The 18,701-nt window shown below is 31.4% G+C and overlaps 1 protein-coding gene across 1 annotated transcript; it reads left to right on the top strand.

Annotated features, from left to right (window-relative positions):
* The first annotated feature begins 429 nt into the window (after positions 1–429).
* Positions 430–18,295, top strand: LOC133181477 (sorbitol dehydrogenase-like). The gene is made up of 9 exons (XM_061315969.1): positions 430–477; positions 825–858; positions 1,620–1,784; positions 13,755–13,914; positions 14,102–14,220; positions 15,161–15,226; positions 15,318–15,493; positions 16,929–17,050; positions 18,132–18,295. Exons 1-9 carry the CDS (start codon positions 430–432, stop codon positions 18,289–18,291), a joined length of 1,050 nt encoding a protein of 349 aa, XP_061171953.1. The 3' UTR covers positions 18,292–18,295.
* The last annotated feature ends 406 nt before the right edge of the window (positions 18,296–18,701 follow it).

Below are 18,701 nucleotides of genomic sequence, written 5' to 3' on the forward strand. Positions count from 1 at the left end.
ATACTTAGACAGTACAGAATATTTGTTTACAAATAAAATATTAAGCTAGATCTTATAATAAACAACACAAAATAAACACTGCATGGCCTGTCTAAAAAAAGAGATTTTTCAAAAATTAAAAAAAAAAATAAGATTGAATGGGGTGAAATGAAATGATTGAACCTGCACAAAATTTGTTCTCTGGGCGTTTTCTTTGTTTTAAAATAAGTTAACGTACATGTATGTGTTTCGAGTGCAAAACTAGTATTACATTGTATATTAATAAACAATGTAAAGATTTTCAGAAAACTTTATTTGATGAACAAATTGATATCATTTCTTACATCTATTATTATCACTTATTAAGTTGCTTTCATTAGAAATCATCCTTGATATATACACTGTTAAAGGGTTTAATCAAAATGGGTCAATATTTCTTATCGCTTAACAATGGCGAACATAGCAGCTGTTCTACATGGAGCAAATGACTTGCGAGTTGTAAGCATTTTTTATATAAAGAAATTGCAAATACACTTTTCACTCGTCTACTGTAAAAGTTGATATTATTGCAAGATATTTTTAGGGCACCTGCTTAATTCATGTAAATCCTATATGTACAAATATATTTGTCAACGCACCTGCCATCATTTCAACGGTAATGGGTCAATTGGCCACCAGACTTTATATATCCGACTTGGAAATATGAAATAAATAACAGATCTTTAGCAGCTAATTCATTATAGCTTTTGTTTAAGTAACACCACAATCTGTTAACTCTCTCCCTTTTAAGTACAGTTCTCTGTATAATTTTCTCTCATTAAGGAATCTCTCATTCTAATTTTCAGGAATCAATTCCTCTGCCTGAAATAAAGGAAAATGGTATGTCCCTTTTAACTTTTGAGTCATAAAGATATTTTGACAAAGCAGTATTCTACTTTAAGGATGAATTTTTTTTTCATATTTATTGTCTTTAAAATTTCATTAAATTTCACACAATCAAGAAGCTAATATATCACTAAGTTATGACATCATATCAGTGAACCGACTTATTTTAGTAACAGTCAGGTCAAGGTCATCAAGTTTTTTCTCGACATGAAGGATTAAAAATTACTGTTGCCATGTTATGTCCACTTCTATTAAAAATATGTTTGTTCATCTTTTTGCATTAAACAGATAATACCACATGAGGTCTAACAAGAATAACAAGGCTGTAGTTTGAAAATTTTTATTTATATATTTCAAAACTTCTAGTTTCTAATAATAATTTTCATTGGCTTAAAAAAAAAAAACATTTAGGACTTTCATTGTTTTAAACAGCGAACTTAATTCATTATCCATAGTTAATTGGAAAAGCAAATCTTGTGATATTTTCCTACGCTGTTTTTCTGCCAAAAATATACTCCCTGCTAAATTTTAAACTCAGTGTACCCTATAATTGTCAAGTTGTACAGTTGTAAGAAGGCAAGAAATATATGAAAAATTCCTAACATCTCAATATATTGGACATTTATGCAAATATACTTCAATGTTTTAATTAGTCAGAATCCTGGCAAGAATACCTCTTTAAGTGGAGTATATTTAACGAAATGTTTGTTAATCGGTTGCATTTCGTACAAAGTTCTTGAAAACGTTTTGAACAGAAGTCCTCCTATCAATGAGATCGGTGGGGATCTGCGGGTCAGACCTGAAGTACTGGATGTATGGCAAATGCGGAAAGTTCACCCTGGAGAAACCCATGATTATGGGTCATGAGGGCAGTGGAAAGGTGGTCAAGCTTGGAGCAGGGGTCAAGAACCTGAAGATAGGTAGGACCTTTGAAAATAGATAGGATCTCTCAAAAGAGATATGGGGATCAAGCTTGGAGCTGGGGTCAAGAACCTGAAGATAGGTAGGACCTCTGAAAATAGATAGGATCTCTCAAAATAGATATGGGGGTCAAGCTTGGAGCTGGGGTCAATCATCTCAAAATAGGTAGGATCTCTCAAAAAAGATGAAGTAATCAAGCATGAGGCTGGGGTAATACATCTATGAAATATGAAGATAACGAACAGTATTCAATCTCAAAAGTCCAATGAAACGATACAAATTTGGAGAAGAGCAAACACGGACCTCAAAATTTAGAGGTGGGATCAGGTGCCATGGAGGAGTGAGCATCCCCTGCCGACCGGTCACACCCGCCGTGTGCTCCTTCATGATCGGGAAACAAAAACCAGAAAAATCCGTAGAAAGTTCAGTGTATAAATAATGGCCTAACAATTAGTATGAAAAACGCCATCAGCCTTTGACTCAATGATAGGTTGTATGTACTGATAAGTCATTGTATCGAACAAAAAAACTTGCGAAAAGATGACTTCAAACGAGACATTTGATATCCTTGTTTCGTCAACTTGTTTGTCAATAGCTTGCCTCGTTTTAGAAATTATTTATACGTTGAGCATGCTCTTGCGTATCGAATCAACTGAGAGACATAAACCCATATGCAGATGATAAGGGTATATTGCTACATAAGTAAAGGATGTTGACGATTGAAAAGTTGAAGTCATCACGTTTATCATAAAGCTTTGTTGTTAGTTTACCCTTTACGTCTTTTTCTAGTAAAATATCTAAATATCAAACAGATGTGTCAGAATCTGTGGTATCTTTTCTTTCAAGCTCACTGGGATATATCGAGTCGACATATGAATGAAAGTAACTATTGTTAATTGATAATACGTCGTCGATATATCGGAATGTCGAGTTGAAGGCCATAGTAAGTGTTTTCTTCTACTTCATATGAATACAAAAATAGGTCTGTTAATAAGGGGGCGCAATTGGTACCCATATGAATTTCATTTTCACCTGCATTCATTTGTCAACTCGATATATCCCATTGAACTAGAAGTAAAAACACTACAGAGTCATATTTGAATGTTTTACTTAATATAAACGTTCATGTCAAACTAACAACTTTCCACATTTATTATGCAATAGTATTCCATGTTCACCTGCATGTGGTGTTTGTGTTATCCAGCTGATTCGGTATAAAAAGAGCATACTCTGAGGCAGATCAATCTTTAAACTGAGACAGATTACTGGCTTATAAATCGATGTTATGAGGCTTTCAACTATATCGTTTAAAGTCAGCATTTCTCAAATTCTGTGGCCATGTTCGCATTCAAAAACCATGAGTGGGGCGAACTTTGACGGACATGTTTCAGACCATTAATTATTAGGCTATTATATTCTTGCTATAACTGACTACGGATAACTCCATTTGCCTGATCCATATATAGTATGGCTGATCGACAGGGGATGCTTACTCCTCCTAGGCACCTGATCCCACCTCTGGTGTTTCTCTGCCTTGTTCGCGGCTGATTTTGTGAGATCTCTGTTCGTTATCTTCAGCTTTTTCAGCTACTAGTTATATATTTTATTCTCATTATTTAGTGTTATTTGTCTGAATTTTTAAACAACCACATGGATTAATAATATTTCACTGGTAAACATCGTTCTCTTACTTTCAGTAATTCAATACAAAAGATATAAACATGGATGCCAGTATTTCAGAATTTTTTTATTGCTTTTGCTAAGACAATTTATTTTATGTGTCATGAGAAATTAAAGTAACATCATTTGCTCAGTATACTCTTTATGGAAAGAATAGCTTTCCATAAGAATAATATTCATTACGTAGAAGATTGCGTAATATATCTTACATGAGAATTTTTATGAAATACTTCAAATGTGACACGTTTTCTGTCTCTGGAAAGCACAGTAGTTGTTGAAAACCCTCTGGTTTTCTCATCCTTACTTAAGTTCATCAGAACGGGTGATAAATCATTTTATGAGTGCAATCGTAATTGATGCCTTTTTTCTTTAAAAATAACTTTAAAACAAAGAATACGATAAGTAACACAGTTAAATCAAACTACTGTTACTAGGCAAGATTCTACATTCTCTAATCTTAACCTAAATATTTATTAAACTTGCTGAAGCTTTGTAAGATTATATTTACTATGTACGAGGGTATTTTTTAAAGTTCTGAAAATGGTTAATGGTTCATTGATAACTGATGGATTTGAATGCAAATTTAAAATAAGAATGAATGTCACCATACCAAAATACAGTATTTATATATATATTTTTAAATTATGATCGTATAAAATGGGAAGATTTGACAGCTGTCAGGAATTCAGGTCCAATGTAATATTTTTTATCAATTGCTGACACTTTCTCAAATTGAACCACAAGTATTTAATATATGAGAAACGGGTTATTGAATGACTTTTTATTGTTTACGTCCTTACAAAGCAATCGTGCACTGTTTCCATTATCGACATAGTACAGTAATGTGTGATTTTGACAATCATATCAGATGATGTTACTATTTCTTTTAAATAAGAACATTCAAGCCTTGTAAAAGTCCTAACGACACTATAATCTACCAGATGAAGATTGATAACTTTGAAAAAAATTACATGATGTAAGATGAAATGCAAATTGATTAAATTTCTGGAGTTTTCAACATTGTGACAATCCCAGTGTGAACCATAAAAAGCCTGTTAAAATTGAGCAGACAGTTACTTTTATTTTCTAGTCATTATATATTACAAATTAAAGATGATGTCAAATGAATTCTCTATAAGTTTAATTCTTGGCACGTTCCTTAAGCTTTAAATAAACAGCCTTAAAATACATGTATGTGTGATCTAAATATGATGGATTGGTGGACAATAAACGACATTAATTAAAAATTAAATTATCTTATATAAAGGAAAATATTAACTGATTACTGTAAATAGATACATCTTAAAATTTATTTTAGTTTTGGTTGACGAATGTTAGCTGTTGTCTAATATAACTCCTTTCTTACAATTATCCTGTGGAATGGAATTGAAATCCTCTGTTTACATATTATCTTTTTTTTAAATTAAGTTTAAAAAGAACTTTCTAAGATGAATTTCACATTGCTCTGTTTGAAGCCAAAGTTGCAACATTGATACTTGGAGAAAAGAAACATCTAAATTCAGTACTAGTATTTGTAAACCCTCAAGTATTGTTTACTAAGACTAAATAGGGTGACCAGATTTATCAATTCTTACTAGAGATTCCGATTTTTTTTTTATTTATTGAGAATCCCAAGAATAAATTAATTTACATAAGACCAAATGATTATTTTAGATTATTTGAAATCATTAACCACAAATAAATCCATCATGACAAAATCTCCCATAGAATATTTATGTATTTCAGCAAGATGTGTAATAGAATTTAATTGACATTCTTCGTTGTGTCCTATCCTGTTCTGTAAATCAGTATTACTTACGTGTGGTAATTAAATAAAGTATTGCGAAAGCAGTTTATATGTACGCTGTATCCAATATAACATTGAAAATTAATTTCATTTTAACATTTTTTATGTCCATTATCATGATTTTACAAATTGAAACCAAAAATCTGTATTTCCTCAATAATATGAGCTTGCATCTATGGTTAACATTTAAAGTGAAATCATTTTAAGTTAACAGCCCATCACTTTGATAAACAATGTTAGCAGTATATGAACAGGAGTTATGAATGTTGTTCACCATTGATATAAATAGTTATGAATGTTGTTCACCATTGATATAAAGTTATGAATGTTGTTCACCATTGATATAAATAGTAATGAATGTTGTTCACCTATGATATAAATAGTTATGAATGTTGTTCACCATTGATATAAATAGTTATGAATGTTGTTCACCTATGATATAAATCACAAAATGTAAGTAAGCAAATGGTTTTCTTCCCAATATAGTTTTACTTCTTTCACCATCACTTGTGATACCCGTGGAAACCAACTTCGTAACGTTTGCACATTCTTCCGTTGCCCCCACACCCGAGAATAGGATAGTTTCGGACAGATTATGCGACGTATGTAATTCACCAATGGAGAGTAAACAGTCAAATTTATAAGATCTCTGTGTCTTTTTAATAGATTTGAATGAATGAAATATACTTATAACGAACACGGTCATGTTCATAAGTCCAATTAAACAATACAATTGAGAGCAGATCAAATATGAACCTTTGAAAATATCAGAGATTGGATAAGGTGCCGTGGAGGAGTAAGCCTCTCCTGTCGACCGGTTTCACCCCTTTGAGTCATTTGCATTGATCTATTAAACAGAAAAATACATAGAAAATTCAGTATGAAAATAATGGCCTAACATTTCTTTTTTAAAAACCTCAATCTTAAGACAGATTTTATTTACAAAGTCATTGTATAACCCATGGAATTTGCAAAATATTGGCCTTAAACAAGATTGTTGATACTCATGATTCATCAACTTATTTAAAGTTAGCATACCTCCGATAAGAAATTGTTAGTACGTGAAACATGCTCTTGCGTATCGAATTAATCAGAAGACATGAACACCATATGCAGGTGATGATGGAATGTTACTACATAAATAAAAGAAGTTGAAAAAAGACAAGTTAAAGTCATCACGTTTATCATAGAGTTTGTTAGTTTATCATCAGCGTTCTTTTCTCTATAAAACATTCAAATACGAATAGATACCTCATATTCTGTGGCGTCTTTTATCAACATATGAACATATGAACGAAAATGAATATTGTGAATCGATAAAACGTCTTTGGTACTTCTAAATATGGCACAGAAGGCAACAGCAAGAGACGTTTTCTTTTCATATAGTATTTTTGAAAAAGTTCTGCTTCATAAGAATAAAATATAGAGATAACGAACAGTATTCAACCTCAAAGTCCAATTAAATACTACAAAGCGGGAGCAGAGCATACACGAACCTCCAAAAACATCAGAGGTGGGATCAGGTGACATGGAGGAGTGAGTAACCCCTGCCGACCGGTCGCATCCACCGTGTGCTCCTTGTCATGATCGGGCAAACGGAAAAATTCGTAGACAATTCAGTGTGTAAATAATGGCCTAACAATTAGTATGAAAACTGTCAGTCAGCATTTGACTTAATGATAGATTGTATTTGCTGACAAGGTCATTGTATATAACCATAAAACTTGCGAAATGATTACTTCAAATATGTCTGCTTATAAAGGGACGCAACTGGTGTCAAAGGAAGTTGCAATGAATTGTTTGAAAACATTGTCTCCAAAGACTACAGGGACATTCTCATTGAGGAACTCAAACATCCTTCATTATAAAGCTGTATGCAGATTTAGCTATTTTTTTTTTTATTTTAAAGATGACCATTGAAATTTTCGAGTTTCACTTGCTGTGGCATTCAACTCGACATTTAGATACATTGACGACGTATAATCAATTAGCAATAGTTACTTCCATTCATATGTCGACTCGATATATCCCAGTGAACTTGAAATTTAAGATACCACAAATCTGATACATCTGTTTCATATTTGTATATTTTGCTAGAAAAGACGTTAATGGTTATCTAACAACATAACTTAATAATAAATGTGATGAGTTTTCTATCGTCAACTTCCCTTTCTTATGTATCAATAAACCCTTATCACCTGCATATGGGGATTATGTCTCCTAGTTGATTCGATACGTGAGTGCATGCTCTACGTACGAACAATTTCTAAAACGAGGCAAGCTATTGACAAGCTGATTAAGGAAGAATATCCACAATGTCGTTTAAAATCATCATTTCGCAAGTCATATTGTATATACAATGACCTTGTCAGCAAATACAATCTATCATTAAAGGGTTTTTATCACGTCTCAAAATGTTTTGATATGACAAAGTTTACATGTTATTAAAATCATATATTTAAAAATCTTTGCTAGAAATTTAATATTGTTGATGTTTGAGCGATTCAAAGTTTGAATTTCTCAATATGCATATTTTGATCGCCGATGCTACGCGCCATTGCTCTGACGTCATAGGTGTTAATCCTGGTCGAGCAAAGTACTTGTGTATACAAAACGGTTCATTTGTTGTGTCTATTGAACCTGTTAGTAAATAAATAAGTGATAATTGGATAATTAACAGCTAGTAGGGTATAATTTGTGGCTCTAGGATGCACAAATGCGCACAAGAAAGGTTTTAGGAAGACTTTTTCACATTTCCTAGACTTGGTCGAGAAGTGAAAGGGGGCCCTTTTGTCTGCAAACGCGAGGGCTTTGTCTCCATTCAGAACAATCTTTTATGTCCAATCACGATTTTTTTTTCTGTACTATAAATTATTTTAAAAACCTTTTTAAAACGGAAAAAAATACCCAACCGCATTTTTAAAGTCGCACAGAATATAGTGCATGCGAGTAGGAATGTTGTGAACTTCGTAATGGCGTACGGCGCCATTGAACAGTGTTGAAGACATGTCATTTCTGGTACATGATATAGAATATTTATATACAGTTTATTAAAATAACGAAGAAGTTGAATTTAAATTCCCATATTTATAAATATTTACGAAGTCCAACTTTAGTTATTCGTTCTATTTAGTCGGAAGTCCCGAGTAATCAACGGCTTCGTCTTCGGTGTCCTCTCCTATTGTCGGCATATTTTCTTGGTTATTTCTCTCTGCTAGACGTTCATACATAAAAGATTGACCGTCTATAGCTAAAAGAATATCGTTGATGTCAAAATTTTTACCGATCTTATTGTGTAGTGTATATTATTTAACGTCAAAATCTATTTGATACATTTTTCTTACGATAAGCTTTACTAGTTCTAATTGACCATGGACACCTATGACGTTTCAGTACCACGTGACTCCTATCTAACTAGCAGAGATTTTTACTTTGAGAACTCTATATTACGGGCGTTTTATTGCCTAATTATGACTGTTTTCAAAGTTATTTCATAATTAAACGCTAATTACATGTTTCAAGCCTTAAGAATATAATAGTGTTTCATTTAAAAAAAAAATTAGATACGTGATAAAAACCCTTTAAGTCGAATACTGATTGACGTTTTTCATACTAATTGTTAGGCCTTTATTTACACACTGACTTGTCTACGAATTTTTCCGTTTTCCTGATCATGGCAAGGAGCATACAGCAGGTGTGATTGGTCGTCAGGGGATACTTACTCCTCCATGGGACCTGATCTCACCTCTGATGTTTTTACAGGTCCGTGTTTTCTCTGTTCCCAATTTGTATTGTTTCAATGGACTTTTGATCTTGATTACGGCTCATTATCTCCAAATACCATTTAATATTTATTGAAGAAGCAAGTCCCTTTTATGTCAAAAATGCCCAGTCTTTGATATATCATGGAGTATGGTTGTGTAAAGTGTTGAAAAGTCGAACGTTGTTGTACTACTGATTATATATGAGTAAAATTTTGTGATTTGAAATTTTCTGAGAGTTCTTTCTTCTTTATTGTCGTTTATATTTGCGTGAAGTTAAATAAGAAAAGGCATTGTACTTCACCCCAACAGACTTTTCAATCTAGAAAGGTTTTATTAATCTTTTATAAAAGGTGAACTCGCATATTAGACATATGTTTACAATCTATGGTTCTTCGTTAAGAAATAATGAATATAAAACCGGAGACGGGGACATTTTTACTTATATAAAAATAGTTCCATATGTTTGTTATTATTGTGATAGAGGAGATTTCGTTTTATCTTTACTATACATTTCAATAAGGCCTAGTGCTCTATGCATTCCCTTGTCAGTGTGAAATTAGCTCAACACTGGAGGAGTTATTCTCCTTTGAATATGTTGATTCCTTTATGAAATATAAACTGGCTGATACTCATTCTACTTTTTTAAATCATCACTTCTCCAGTTTCACACAGGTTTTTTTAATGCTAAATATGTCTATATCCTTCAAAATAAACAAAATCTTTATTTGAAGTTAAATCTTTCAGCGCACCAATAAGAAAAAATGTGACTTTCAAAGAGCGCGCTTTTCATTAAGGTTTGTCTCTGTATTTAGGTTCTCACTGTTGTTTGCAAATATACTATAGTAAACAACTAGTAAACAGCTCTAAACTTGAGTTTTAAACGTTGTAGTTTACTCAATTCACTTGACAAAATGATACACATAGGTTTAAAATGAAGAAACATAATTCAACATTCGAACCCTTGATGTACTCCGCGACTCTAGAGCAAATGCTCTAACCACTGCACCACGCGGGTGACAAATCAAATTTAAAATCATATACACTGTATCAGTATAAGTGTATCAAATTAATCAATGATGATTGATTTTATTATAATTAAATCAATTAATATTACAATTTCAGCTTCAAAATTAATATTTGCATGAATTTAATAATTCATTCAGATAAAATTCCTTTCTAGCAGGTTCTTTCATACACTTTATGAGCTGTACATTTAGTTTTTCCATCAAACAATGAGACAAATGATTCATGGATTTATCATATGATGATAAAATTAAGTATGATAGGACTTTCATGACATTTTTCTACCACAATGGTCTGAATTGACTGAAACATAAATGATTTTAAAAACACTCTCCATGATTGATTTTTACCCCGAAAATTACATTTATTTAAGGAATAACTGTCTAATTTTTTGGATTCATGATGTGATCAATCGAGTGGCTTGCGTGATAATTTGCATAAACGCCGAAGGCGTTTATGCATAAAATTATCACGCAAGCCAATCGATTGATCATCGTCATGAATCCAAAAAATTTGACAGTTATTCCTTATATTTACATGCTCCTGATTCTGCAAATTCTCGTGCTAATAGCCCCGCTTCTGTCTCTATTTGTCCCGCCCCGCACGTGATTTTTTTTAACCGCGCCTATCGATGAACCAGTAGATTTATGTAGAAATAAAGTATTTTTACAATTTGTTATTCTATCTCGGACAAAGACATTGGAAATGTAAATATATATAAAGCAATCGTTTGAAAAAGCATGACTAAGAATTGAAACTTTTCGAAATGCAATATGTTTTGATAACTTTTCGTAGGTAATATAGTTTTTTCTCAGATTCAACATATTTGAATGGTAAACCAAACTGCCAAGCTTATTCAACACTTGCACCTTGTTATCATAAAATATATGCAAAATATGCCCCTCAATTTCAGAACATAAATAGAAGTGATGGAATTTATAGGTCTTTGTCGAAATAAAGTTTTTAAGACCTCTAGTACAGAAAGTTTTGAAAACGATTTTTTATTTAAGTTCGCCAATGATAATTCTTAAAACTTTGAAAATAATGGTAATCAAAATTTCTTGTTGTTTCATTTTTGTTGGATATTTTTATTGAAACCTACAACTTAATCTTTTATATTATTTGTATATCCTTAGAAAATATACCAAGTCCCAAAATTCTGAACAAATGGCAGGAACATTTAGTGTGCAGACAATAACATTACCTTGTAACCTATCGACCAAATTCAATTAAGATGTCAGAAGTAGACTTAAATGATTATATTTGTGGTACAGCTGTAAATGTAGTAATTAATACAATTTAAAATACTCTTTTTCATAATTAAATTCCGTGTACATTTAAGAAATAACCAACGTTATTCAATAAACATAGCGCTATTCTTAACGCCATGTTCACTGATTAAACTTTGTTTATTACTTATATTTGCATCCCGATTTTGTCAAGAATTACAGAGGAAAGGCTGACGGGGTTTTGTTCAACACGGTGCCTATCTTTATATTTAAAAGATAACACATGAAGTGCATATAATATTCACAATGCGTGCTTTTTGAAACCCGTTTTAGGTATCCGTTTACATTCCGTCTTGACCAAATCATTTTGCACTAGTCATGATAAATATTAATGACGTCATCGTTTGAGTCCTAGTTACCCGTGTTTCTGATATATAGCATAAAAAATAACATTCTGATATTGTTTTTGCGTAGTTTCGTTTATTTATTGGTGTTCAAATAAATCTTGAAATACAAATATAAAGAAAGCATAACTTTCACGTCATATTGTTAACTGTGGCGTAATATTGTATCTCAAATTTTCTTAGTCAGAACTGTACCGTCGTTCAAATTTATCTTTCTTTTAGTGTGTACAGTTTACATATATTTTTAGCACGTGTGCTTATTTTGAGATTTTTTCGTTGTGCAATTTTGTACATTGTTTGTAATTTATTCTTGAAAAGTCTGAAAATAATGATAATCAAAATTTTTTCTGTTTAAGTTTTGGAGATTTTTTGTTGTAGCAGACTATACATGTACATTTAATTTTTTTTTTCTAACATTGTTTCCCTATATACTCCAAAACAACCTAATTAAATTGAGAAGCACGTTTTTTAAATAAAGTCTACGATCATACTGTTGCTGCAGTGAAGGCTTGGCACAAACTTCGATTACATTGAGAGCGATTGCATTTATTCAATTATAAAGCAGCTACTAGGTGAAAGTTAATATAGGGAAAAGGTAGAGCATCTGCAAATATATACTTATATTTGGTTATATTTGTATATACTCTATTATTTTCCTTTATAAATTTATACCTAGCAGTTGCATTTATACTTCCATAAATGCAGTTACTCTCCAGCATATGCACTAATTGTTTAAATTGCGTCAAACTCTTGCATGGAGGAAATCTGTTACATATAAGGAAAGCTGTTCAGTAGCACATGTAGGAAACATAATTGAAAATAATAAATTGCAGGATATAATAAAGAACTATGAGAAAATGAAATAATAAGAAAATCCCGTTATTTCCTGATTATGACAAGGAGCACACAGCGGGTGTGAGCGGTCGGCAAGGGGTGCTCACTCCTCCATGGCACCTGACCCACCTCTGATGTTTAAAAGGTCCGTGTTTGCTCTGCTCCTGATTTCTATTGTTTATATGGACTACTGAGCTTGAATACTGTTCGTTATCTCCATATATTTCATTACCATTATTTTCAAACTTTTTAAAATTAATTGTTAGCAAAGTTCAAAATTGTACAATAAAAATTTCTCAAAATAAAACACATTTGATGAAATAAGAGTAAATAATTAACGTGTATAATTTTACACATACGATAATTCTTCACGAAGGTATATTATTTGGTTCTGACTTAGCAAAATGACGTCACGGTAAATGATATGACTAGAACTCTAAATTGTTTCCTAATATTTGTATTTCAAAATTTAGTTGAACTCCATAAATGAAGAAAAGGGTAAGATGACGAACAAAATAGCAAAAACTTACATAAAATAAAAAATACTCTTCTTTTGCTATAATTATCTGTCATAGAGGTGAAATACTTCGAATGATGACGTCATTCTAAGAAATATGATGAATGAAAATGAAATAAGAAGTTGGTCATTAAGACGACATGTAAACAAATAGCATAAACAGGGTGTTTAGATATTTTATGTGATTCATATGGAAATAAATTGTATTGATCAGGTATATCTGCTGATTTATTTTCATTTTTTTTATTAGGGGTAGTGGTGGGGTGGGGTGGGGGCATCTATTCCAGGAGATCCTTCATGATTACTTTAGTGCACATGAAGTGATAGAGCAGAATAATTTTGACAAGTAGTCATGTAAGAAATTACAGTTAGCCTTTTCTTTTCTGTCTTCTGGGCACATCATGGAATGCAAATTTGAGTAATAAACATGCAACGGAATTCAGTGAACATGGCGTTACTCACCTAATCTAAATTTGAAGTCCTTTACCGGTACATGGTGTCGTCTCTATATGAGTGAAAAATTCTCAAATGGGACGTAAACAACACACAATCAATCAATAAATCAATCAATCCGCTAGCGCGCATCATGGAATATGTCAGCAGAGCAATTGGTATTCATAGCACCATGTTCACTGAATAACGTTATTTATTTCTTAAATAAGTATATTAATGGTAAATAGATTATTGTCTTATTCTGTTGTGATTTTTTAGGTGATCGAGTCGCAATAGAACCAGGGGTGCCATGTGGAGAGTGTCGATTATGTAAAACGGGACGATACAATTTATGTCAGAGTATTTTCTTCTGTGCAACACCCCCTGATGATGGAAATCTGTGTCGATTTTACAAACACTCAGCTGAATTCTGCTTCCGGTACAACAGATATGAAATACAAAATATAATAAATAAATATGAAGGAGCATAATAAACACATATATTCAATGTGTTTTTAGCAATTGTCATACAAAAATGAAGGTGAAATATATAGAACACTAAGAATAGTTTAAAATTGATATTACCTCTAAAAAGAAAAGAAACAATGTTGAATTTTTACTCACAGACTACCGGATCACGTGACTGATGACGAAGGTGCAATGCTGGAACCTTTAGCAGTTGCAGTTTACAGCTGTCGTAAAGGAAATGTAGGACTGGGTACCAGACTTCTTATATGTGGAGCCGGTACGTAAAGAGAACCAGGATTACACATATGATTAAGGTCTGAAAAATCCATTTGGCATTGCATTTGCCAAAGCATACTTGCGGCTGTTCGCCAACATTTTAAATGCAATTCTTCTCAGATAGTGTAAAATAAAGAGAGAGAAAGAAGATTAACGTGGAAATATATATACATATATCAAAAATTTGTCGTCAGCCCCTTTTTGCAGATCATCCCTGTAAACTTCGATTTGATATCTGAATTGATTTTGACTTTTTTTTCTAGCATTTTATTTCTTTACGATTAAAAAAAACTTTTAAATCTACATGGCCTTTTTCTTTTTTAAAAAAACACACTTTTAAAAAATATTGAAAAAAATTGAATTTTTATACTAGTATTTTAATTTGCCTTTATTCAAATCAAGATAGTTGCTACAAACTTGAAAGTTAGCCATGTGAAGAAATTTTTGAGCTCTAAGATTCATTTGATACAATTCAATTCGATGGCATGAAATTGTATCAAGATTATGATTTTTATAAAATCGATACCAATTGAACTGAGTGAAAGCAAAATTAATACACAAATATTTAAGATTCTATTCTTATTTTTATAAGCATGTTTCGGTAAAGACAGAGACATAACATGACATAGTTTATATACCTACTAGTATACCTATTCTATGAAAATTACTTAATACCAAAAAAATCATTGACTTTATTTGGATCTAGCTTTCTATATAAATCTTAATGATTAAAAGATAAAAATTATGATACTCTAATTTAAATTTTAAAAAGTAAAATAAAGTTTTCATCAAAGGCTATGTATACTGTATATTTTAGAGTTTCTACCAAGTAAAATTCTTTTTCTTTCAATTTATTTTTGTGCATTTTTGTTCAGAAAACAAGATATGTTTGTATTTTAATCACCAAAAATATTAATCGTAACATTCTTTCATTTTGTCAGGTCCAGTTGGAATTCTCACAATGCTGGTTGCAAAACAAAATGGCGCCACAACCATTGTTATTACAGGTACAACTAGAAATTTCAATCTGGAACTTCTACTTTGAAATAGAAATATAATATTGTAAAACTGTTTCCATATCTGACATGTATTCTGCAGACGTGGACGACACGAGACTAGCTTTAGCCAAGTCCCTGGGTGCTGATCACACAATCAAAGTAATGACGAATGACCCATCCAAGCTAGCAACAGAAATTCTAGATACTATAGGAGACTTCCCAGATGTCACTATTGAGTGCAGTGGAACAAATTTTGGATTTTCCACAGGAATTTACGTAAGATCGTTAATAAAGGAAAACAATAAAAATATGGTGATATGAAATCCATTTAAAATCAAAAGGTACTTATATTTTGATGCAACAAAAAACGTTATGCAAAGCAATGGTGAATCATGTTATCGGCAGTCAGTTACTCTGAAATTATCATATTGGGTAGAAAATTAAGTCAAATATTTTACATCTTTAAGAATAAATTTATATTTTTTCTATTAATATTACAAATCAATTGTAATAAAATTCAAATTTTCTCTTTGCTTCTCGAGTGAGTATTGAAGCTGTAAAATTCTTGCAGTCATAAAAAGAACTCAGTTTGAATCCTCTCAGAATTTTTTTTATTGATTTACTTAAAAAGGAGAAAAATCCCTATTTTATTAGTTTTGTTAGGATTACTAAGGAAATGTACCCATATGGAGAGTCACGAAAGATTTATGTGCTATTGTCTTCCGAATAATTTCTATAATGGCGACTGACTGCATGCTTGGGTTATGCAATTTTATGCAAGTTTATTTGTCAGATTTCTACGACAAAAGATAAAAACAATCCTTGTGATGGCTTCCTTTTACCTAAGTTTTGGATAACTCTTTGTCTATATTTGGTAGCATACAATATATTTCAGACCTTAGAAGGAATTAAAGAGATGGTGATATTTTTTATATCAATATTTATAGCGATAGTTTGTTTATTTCATTAACACAAAAATGAATCATTTCGGGTTTTTTTTTCTCTTTTTGTGACCATGTATTACAGCTGGAATAATTTTTGGGACAAAAACACATTTTATTCTGGTGACAAGCCTGATACTGTTAAAATTATTCGGGCTTTATCAATGGCAAAGCAACAAAATAAATCGAATTTTTCTATTTGCTAAATTTCTGTTATTTTTAAATTATACTTCAATCCATTATGATTGATTTGGGTTAACTATCTTATTCTTCACTCAAATTTATTTTTCTCTCAAGTCATATGTTAACCCCATAATAGACTTGAGCAAGACATGGTTTCCAAGCAGGTTCGTGACTAGCAAAATAAATAAATTGGCCAAGAAACTTATATCTCAGAAAAATATTGGCATAGTTGTTAGTATAGCAATGGTGTTGAAGTTTTACCAAGATTAAATATTTTAAAAAGAGAAGCAATATGTCAGTAGGCATTTCACCATTTTAACAATAGATATAAACAAATTCTGAAGACAAAATAACTTGCTATTTCGGTGTCAAAATCTTTATGAATAGAACGTAATACTACAAACAATAAATGACATAAACCAGTGAACATAAAATCCAAAAAAGCAGGTTTCAATTGCTCCTTCCCTCTTTTTATCGCCCATATCTTTTCGATCTGGATGATCAAGTATGAATTCTGTCTTCTCTAATATATTTTTCTCTTGGTTGGTTGTTTTTGAAGTGAGATCTGGTCTTGCTTGTGTTGTCAGGCAAACAGCCCCGGTGGATCTCTGGTCATGGTTGGGAGAGTCCCAGGCGGCGAAGAGTTCCCCCTAAATTTGGCGTTCACCAGGGAGATAGATATCAGAGGACTATTTAGATATGCTAATTGGTAAGCGATTTGTTAAATTTAACTCTCCCAAATATTCATTGTTGCGTTTTATTTGCATAAACAGAGAGATGTATGGAAGGATAAACTACTTATCGGGGCTTAGCATCTTGTAATATGAAGAAAATCAAATTACCTGTTTATGTGTCTTTTTGAGATTTAAACGTCCAACGATTGAGATAAGAGCGGTGTTCTGAACATCCTTTGATTTTAGTGTTTGGAGTATTCAAAATTTATGTACATTTTTAATGTTCCAGAGAAAATTGTTTTATTACTTAAACATTTGAACATGTTGTATTCTTTAATCCTACAAATTGGTTTCTTATCGTTTATGCAGATGTAAAGTAGAAAGCCAGTAAATATTATCAATTGAATATATATAGCAAGAAAGGCAGGAAGCATAATTTATAATTGCATGGAACAAATTCGGGATAAAAGAATTAATTATGGACGCATTTACCAAATTTACCAAATTCGGGGATTTTGGAAAAAAAAATACATAAGAAAAAATAGATCATAAGAAAGGGTGAAATGGTTTTGAATTTTACGGCTAATTTATATTGTGAACATTCTTTATATTAAAAATTACACAGTTTAAAAGATGAACGCAAAAGACAAAAATAAAGGAATGATTTTTTTATTCCATAACTTTTTGTGAAAAATTGATAATATATTACAAAAAATATCTCTGATAATTGATGTGATATTATAAAATGTTAAAGGTTTGGATTAAATATTAAAGGTATTAATTTCACAAAAACCAGTATGTTTAAAAATATACAGATTATAAAGAATCCTTGCTGATTTTAAAAGTTGCTTAGAAGTTCTCTCTTTACTGAATATGTCCTTTTTATTTAAGTGCCCTGCTATTGTAATCTACAGGGACTTTTCAAAACAAACATGAAGAGAAATATTTTCAAATATATATATTTTTTATTGAGTCTAGGTAAGATCGTTTGAAAATAATTCTAACAAGTGCATTTTCTTTAAAAAAAAATCTTTTATGATTCCTTTTCTTTGCTGATTCATTTTAATGGCAAACTTACATGTATGAATAAAAGAATCTTGCCATCTATATTTTCAGTTATCCAACTGCGCTAGATCTTGTGTCCAAAGGCCTAATAAACGTGAAGTCCTTAATTACTCACCGCTTCACCTTACAAGAAACCTTAAAAGCGTTTGAAACTGCTGCGTCACGTGATTCGAAAGCTGTAAAAGTTATCATTCAATGTGGCAAAAATTAAAGGTATAGAATATAAGAAAATTATAAACAAATATATTTTCTTAAGAAAATAAGTCTTCTTTTTTTATTTAACAAATAGGAGTTCATGATCAATTGATAATTTTACAAATATTTTACCCAAACACCGAGTTTTCAAAAGCGAATTATGTGTAACCAAATTTAATTAAAAATGCATCCGAAATAAATTATTTGGAATTTAATTAAAAAGCACACAGAAGAAAAATTAATGTTTAAGTTCTGTTCTTTCTTTGTCACTGTTTTACCGTCCCGTTCTAATATAAAACAGCAACTTAATTCAAATTCAATAAAACCGGCAACCAAGACTGGCAGATCTAAAAAAAAATTATTTTAATTTGAATATCTATAGAATAAAAGAATTAATCGTTTAGGCAATTTAAGATTCGCGGTACG

This window comes from Saccostrea echinata, unplaced genomic scaffold, assembly GCF_033153115.1.
Source record: "Saccostrea echinata isolate AGI-Se365-2 ecotype Australia unplaced genomic scaffold, CSIRO_AGI_Sech_v1 ptg000009l, whole genome shotgun sequence".
NCBI lineage: Eukaryota > Metazoa > Mollusca > Bivalvia > Ostreida > Ostreidae > Saccostrea > Saccostrea echinata.